The sequence below is a fragment of the Montipora capricornis genome, chromosome 1 (assembly GCF_036669925.1).
Source record: "Montipora capricornis isolate CH-2021 chromosome 1, ASM3666992v2, whole genome shotgun sequence".
Taxonomy (NCBI): Eukaryota; Metazoa; Cnidaria; class Anthozoa; order Scleractinia; family Acroporidae; genus Montipora; species Montipora capricornis.
This window is the reverse complement of record NC_090883.1, coordinates 23445189-23452688: the sequence shown is the minus strand read 5'-3', so window position 1 is coordinate 23452688 and position 7500 is coordinate 23445189. Positions and strand designations below refer to the sequence as shown.

At 38.0% G+C, this 7500-nt stretch overlaps 1 protein-coding gene across 1 annotated transcript in view; it reads left to right on the top strand.

The window, feature by feature from the left end:
- The window catches only part of LOC138060513 (uncharacterized), a 5486-nt gene extending 31 nt beyond the window's left edge, over positions 1-5455 (top strand). The window contains exons 1-5 of the mRNA XM_068906320.1: positions 1-141; positions 1496-1560; positions 1892-2085; positions 3295-3363; positions 3928-5455. The exon at positions 1-141 is cut by the window's left edge and continues 31 nt beyond it. Of these exons, the coding sequence (XP_068762421.1) occupies positions 1-141; positions 1496-1560; positions 1892-2085; positions 3295-3363; positions 3928-4288 (830 nt within the window). The 3' untranslated portion in view covers positions 4289-5455. The remainder of the gene's footprint in view (positions 142-1495; positions 1561-1891; positions 2086-3294; positions 3364-3927) is intronic.
- Positions 5456-7500: the final 2045 nt, after the last annotated feature.

The following is a 7500-nucleotide window of genomic DNA, read 5'->3' as shown; positions in this document are numbered from 1 at the left end:
TACTTGACAAGAGAGAGGTCGAGCTGAAGTCAGTCAACATGGAGAAAAAAGCCCTTGAAATCATTTTGCAGAGGATCAAGCATGTTTTGAACGTGGTTGAAGTTGTGACAGATGCTTCAGCCAGTATAAAGAAGATGATGGGTGAGTATGTAAAACAAATTTATATTTGATCCAGTTATAGTCGCATGCTCACAATGGAGCTACAAAATGTGCAACATTGTTGTGAACTGGGTTGCAGAGATGCAAGCATGTATTACATTTTGTAGTACAACAATACGTTGCATGGCCTTGGTTAATACAGTAGAAGCTATCTCACTTTGCATCTTTTTCTGAGGCATGCAAACAAGAAATAAGATTATTTCATTACAATACTGTATGCAGTGCTAACATTTTTTTCTTGCTGCATCACTCTGACCAATTGTGTGCTTGCATAAGTTAGTTTTTTCATCTTTATCATGTTTTGGGACGAGGGTAGCCTGTTTCAAGATGTTTTTTATTCTCTGGATGTTTGGCATATGGCCAAGAGCATTGTAAAGTGCATTAACAAGATAAAATAACATGGTACTGAAGCATAAGAACTATTAAAGTAAATTATACCCTACAAACAAATGTCCAGGTACATGAACTTAATGTAACTGGTACTTTTTAGCAAATTTTTCCCAATGGCTTGTGTTAAAATTGATTTTTGTAATATATTGTATTCTGAGAATATTATAGAAGTTATGAAGCAGTGCAAGTAGCGAAAGAAAAGAAAATTTGTAAACGATAGGAGGAAGAAAATTGGATGTTATACATGTACATGGACCCAAACCAGTGAAGGAGCTACATGTACCTGTCCTCCGAAGACTTTACGTGAAACAGTGACATCACGATATGTACTCCTGGTCAAACGTTATACAAAACTGACAAAACTCATGGTCAGGAGACAAGTAAATGGTTCAAGTATATAACCATAAAAAGTACATTAGTGCAGTAAACACTGTATTTTGCATTACTCAGTGGACAAAAACTAGGAAGTTTTCTGTGGATTGCATAATAGGAAGGACCCAGGAAAATTAGGAGCTTGTCACATTTTATCTGCAATGTATGAGCAGTACATGTACAGAGTTGTTGTGCCAAACCATGGCAAGCAGCAGTGCTAATTTGAATCGCTAACCACCAAGCGGAATAAGCAATAGTTTCTTCCACCATAAGACACCTCCATTATCTTAATCATAACCATGTTTAGGTGGCTGCTGGGTACTATGCCTTTGCCTTTGTGTGGAACTGTTTATTTGACATGCTTGCTGGCAGCTACATGTACTGTAACAAAAGCTCTTGAGTCCATTTTCTTTCCAAAACCTGGGGAGCCAGTGGACGAGATTGATCATCTCCACACCACAAATAAAATGAATTTGAAATAATTATCCCAAAATAAAATTCTACCTGCAGCATAATGTAATAATTATTACTGAAATTATTATTACATGAGTGGTACAATGTTTTATTTTATTAGACTGGCAGTTCAAAGGATCTGCAGAAAATAAGTCAGTGGTCAGATCACACTATCAACCACTTCTGGTACTGCTGTGAAACAGCTGAAAATGAGAACTACAGCTTAGTTGAGGCTCTGAGTATAATTAATGTTAATGTATTTTTGAATGATGTGTAGTAATCCAAATTAGACGTTCATCCTCTCTGTCGTTTGAGAATGCAGGCATGATAGGTCATTATTTAGTGTTAACGAGACTTGGTTAGGGTTGGGGATGATTATGCTTCAAGCAACCAATCCCAGGTATAGAAACACTACAAGCTCGCAGGCATCACAAGTACCTCGCAACACTTGACTTGCTGTTACAGTAGCAACTACTTGTGTACATATATTAACCAGTGTCTTTTTAATACTGTATAGGACCAATGGATTGGCTTACTGCACCACGTATGCAATGATCATGACTGGCCTGGAGGAAATTGTGATCATGGAGATTTGCCAGAAGACCGTTCTCTTCCGTGGTTTGACAGGAGGGCAAAGGATTTTGAAGCTCTTCAGCAAATCATTCTTGACCCTGCTTTACTGGAGAGTTTCAAGTTCTATATTAAATTCAGGTGAAAATGAGGCCAAATTGTATATTACTCTATGAGAGAATTTTGTTATAAGTACTGTCTTCTGAGGCCACTTATTTGATAGTACCCAGTGTGTTGGATGTGAATGATTGCAGGTCATACCCTCAGAAATCTGACTTGTGTAAGTCTTGTATAACAACTTACTCAATGTGACATATTTTCTGCGCATTTTGTCAGCCATTTCTTACCCCCTGAAACAAGACACTGTACAAAGCATTCACCAAACAGAGTGCAAGTTCATGAAAGTTGACAATAGTTAAATGTCTTTGAGAGCACGTGAGAGTCAATGAGGTTGATGGAGAGTTGGGTCAACAGTGGGCAAGAGTTTCAGTTAGGAAGAAAAGTAGAGGAGCTGGGAAAGATACAAAATCTTAGCTCATGACAACTGAACTCTTGAGAACTCTCCTTTCCGCAGGTTAAAATTCTGTGAACTCTCTGGAGTTTATGAGAGTAGTTTTATGTGAATGAAAGTTTATAGCTGTCCAAGCGAGAGCGAGCCATTCAACTCTTGCACTCCTTTGGTGAGGGCTCAAGTGTTTCATTGACTCTCAATTTTTGGGTGGGGTCTAAGTGTTTACATGGAATACATGTGGCATTCTGTTGTCACCTGCTTTTCTGAAGATTCAGCGGTGGATAGTATCTACTATGAGGTGAATGCTTGACCTGCATTATAACTTTATCTGAAGTCAAACTGTATGAACACTGGTTATGTCCATCTGAAACCTTTTCTACAAAAGTACAATAATATAGAATCTTCATGTTCTTCAACTATTGAAGGAAGTATTGTGTTATTAATGGTACATTTTACAGTTGTACATCTAGCTAAGTTACCTGGCCTAAGAATGGAAGAGGGGCTGCTGGTGACCCTGCTTTGATACAAACCTTTGTGCTTTTATAATGCTAACGTACATGTAGACTAATTAGAATTACAATACAATTAACATGATAAAAGCAGTGAGGTTTGTATCAATACAAGGTAACTTTCAGCCTCGTAGGCAGTCAAAAATCTGTTAAATGGTCTGTTGTCCTGGTATTGTAAACTGCAAGCTATATGTAGTTTAATATAAGTACCCTGTCTACTGGGATCACAGCCCATGCAAGAGGGTTAAATGCGTTGACTAAATAATAACCACTGTTAGAGATACAACTTCCTCCTGAAAAATAATTATTTGTTTCTTTTTATCACTGAAGGCATACTGGTCCTTTAGAGTGTGCCAACAGCATGGCCCTGATGTACACGTCCAAAAAAGTTTCCTTCACGTGAGTAATTGTTTTTATGACACTTCTTGGCATGCCATCATGAAAATTTGACAGGTGAGGGTCATTACCACTTAGGACCCCAAGTGGTATTTGTGTCCTTCCGACTGGAATGGTTTTTTCTGGGTATTCCTTACTATTGTGCTTTTGACCTGATTTTGACAAGTCATACCCTCCATAATCCTGTCCCCCTAGTAAGAACAGTGAACACGCAGTATTTCCATCATGAATCATCACAAAATTTTTGTGCGTAAAGTTGCAGTAAAACTTGTAAGCAATGATATGTTGGTTTCCAGCCATTGTGGCCTCGAAAAGTTGCTAAATAAAGGAATAATTATTTATAATTATAATGTTCAAAGTAATTTATGTGAATAATTATTTATGAGAGTCAAAAAGGCAGCCATGGGCTTGCAAAGGAGAACCTTCTTGTTAACCTCTGTAGTCAATCACAGTTTAAGATTTCACCTCTCCTTGACTTGGTTTGGTACTTTGATTGTACCTTTAGAGTTGTGCAGTGCTCTATTCATGCTAAATATCAGTCTTAAATGGGTCATGACCTTTTTGTAGGAAAACAGTTTACAGAGCAAGAAGGAAGTTAACTGCCATCGATTGGAATTACCATAACGATCTTCCCTTCGCAACAAGTGAGGATGCAGAGACCATCATCACCAGGAAATACAATCAGAGGACGAAATCATGGGATGTGAGAAAACTGAAGGTGGCAAAAGATTATGGATACATGTGGATTCTGGTGGCCAAAATCTTTAAACTGCGAAGTGATGATGATGATGCAGTGACACGGGAAGTTCCTATGGAGCCAGATGATCCCAGACTTATTGCACTCACAATTGCAGAGTGTGAGCCCCTTCCACCTCATGAGCTCCTTGCAAGACGAAAGAGCCGGTTTTCTCAGACAAGCAGCTCATAGATGTGACCTGATTGTGCTGTGTTCAACCATGCCACAGTTTTGTCAACCATCTTTTAAAGCAATATGTCATTGAATAGTTATTTATCTGGCCCCAGTTATTCAAAGGCCAGATAACTTTATCCATTGGATACATGTATTTCACTATGAGAAGTATAAAATATACTGGTAATATTCACATTAAACATTGGCCAAGATTTTTACACAACGTTTTACTGGATATGCTTAAAGTGTGCAGGTATGAAGGCAAAAAATACTGAAATGTTTGCAGATATTGAAATTGATGGATAGCGACTTCTCCACCAGAGACAGTTATCCGGCCTTTGAACAACTTGAACCTGGGAGATAAAGTTATCCACCTTTCGAACGAGAAGTTTATTAAAAAACTTGGTTTATCTACACAAATGAAAGGAATTTTCTGTTTTGTCCCCTTCATTGCCTGCTACTTCTAACTATCACTTGACTGTTCTATTATTCATGTAACCTTGTGGGTATATGCAGTTACTTCCATTTTCTCATTTCCAAATTGACACCACCTACTTTACATTGCTCTCAAGCACTAAATGGGAATTCATATCAGATGGTTTCTCAATTTTACAGTTACTATGAATTTTTATGTGCAAATTGGCTTGTATCCATGTCACTTGGAGTACAGGCAATGCACGAAATGACAAAACAGATAATTCAAAGAAGGTCAAGGGTGCATTTCCACAACTTCAAGTTTTTAAATACTGGAGTTAGCCCTTGTTCCCCTGCAACTGGAGCTTGTGAGTCAACTTTAACATTTTATTTCATGTTATTTCTCTCTATAAGAGAAAAACTGATGATCTCATTTCCATGATCAGGGTCTTTGCCGACAATGCGGTCACTTTGTTAATTTTTTCTCTTATCTATTTATAAAATTACTGATAAATATTGTAAAGTATTACAGCAATAAATAACTCAACAATGATATTTAAATAAACCAGTAAAGTCTGTGCACATGACAAAATGGAATGGAATGAAAGACCCATGGGAAATCCTAGATTCATTAAACTATTGCTGAGGCTTTAACCAAAACTGAGGAAAATAACTATAATTTTGGCAGGACTTGTTGGAACACCTGCCTGTGCTGCGAGAATCATGCGAATTTGGGAATTTCCATGGGAAACGTAAATAAATTTGACGTGATAAAGCTTGTCTGTGTTTTTTTCTTGGTTCCTCTTCTTTGCAATAAGGAGTTTAAGCCATTTTCAAGATTATTAGTAGTACTTTTGGACACTTAAGTGGAAACACACCAATGCCACATGAATGTAGCAATCTTGTGAGTACTGAGATAACAAATTAAGAATTCAAATGTTGTTTGGAACTTGGTAGCAAAAGAACACCATGACTCCATAATATTGTTGGAGTTTCAAAGCAAAGATTAGAGGCAAGTTATGTGAAGTATGTCCCTCGTCGTCAATACAATATTAGGGTTATACTCGTACACTTTACCAATAGTTATAGAGGGGACGTGTTTGGAAGCTTGGCAACTATCAAAGGAGCAAACAGAGATGCCAAGATTTAAGTTGGAAAGTGTCATATACTATGCATGAATTACGTAACCAACACGTTTCTATTGGTTAGTTCCTCAGTACGGAGTAAACAACTATTGTGTTTTGTGCACGGTCAAGGCCAAAAAAGAGAACAAAAACCAGCAACAAAGAAATAATTTGTCGGGTTCCATAACCATTCCCCTCTATAACTATGCTTTACCCCAACAAACAGGCACTGATATTGATTGATTCCTGGTTACACATTCCACATCAAACTCAACATGACTGTTTCCGTGCCTGAGTGACCAAAAAACAATTTCAGTAGTTGTTACCCCCTCATAGATCTGACTTCAATGCTTGTTGTGCCATGCTAGTTGAAGTGAAAGCCTAAATATGTGACAAAGCATGTCATGTATGATCCCTCAAGAAACTATTACAGTACTTTACCCACGATTCCTGATATATCCCTCAAAAACATTGGGACTTTTGAGGAAACAAAACTAGTACCATTTCACTTGGGATCATTCACAACGTATCTTTGGTCTTACCACCACCCTTTCATTGAGCTCTGAAACCCATGTATACACCCGTTGCAGATGGATAGTGTCTTCTGATACAAAGAACACAGCAAGAGGGAACAACTTTCCTCTTTCTTTTCCCAAGGTGACCATGAGTATCTAAAATGTAATTTCTATAGGCAGCTTTGCGAAAAGTACGACTACTGCTGTCTTGTCTATCATTGCGGATGTCTGCAGTATTCTTTGCACAGAGCTGCAGATACTCAGCATCCAAACATAATTTGCGGAAGCGCCTTGTTTGAGAAGTACAGTTACGTCGCGCACAACATTTATTTTCAATGTCCTGAGGCATTGTGCGACAGCATCCACACTTGCACCAGTCAGGAACTGGTTCTTGGTCAACGAATTGACCACTTGGTTGTGGCACTCGCACAGGCGATGCATTGCCCTGTTCATCTTCATCTTCTTGGTCAGAAGCATTTTTATCTTCTGGTTCCATTAGTAAGAGGGAATCTACATATTCCATACTTCCTACACCTCTCTGCAATGCCTTTATGGCCAACGCCTTTACCGTTTGCTCATCAAGGGTGTCAATAAACTCCTAAGAAAAGAAACTATTTCAGTGATGATGGTCATTGCAAATTGGTGAAAGTACTTGAAGGAAGAGTAATTTAAATGGTGAGCTGACTATGTAATAGGATCAGAGGATTCAAATACGTAAAAGTACAATGTATTTTCCACTTGCATCGGCTTCCTTTCTTGTAAAAGGGAATTCATATTGAAGATTCCTTCCTATATTTACCATTTACTGAAAAGCTGGGCTCAGTATTGTAATATTCAAGGAGAGTATACAATCACCAACAAGAATATTACATCAAAATAAGCCAGTTATATTGAGGTAATAAGTGAATGAGTGAACAGAATCCACCGAGGACGAATACTTGATTATATAACTTATTTCCTCGTTGCCTGAATGTCTAAACTCTTACACAACAGACGAAGTGCAAAAGCTCAAACATTTAGTTGCTCTTTCAAGGAAAAGCGATGTGGTGTTCAACTTCTTCTAGTTCTTCTGAATGTTTATCATAAATCCTTACCGCAACACGTTGATTTTCCAATTTTGCTTCCTCTTCTTCACTCATCAATTGGTTTTGCCGAGTTGCGTCGGCTGTTTGCAGCG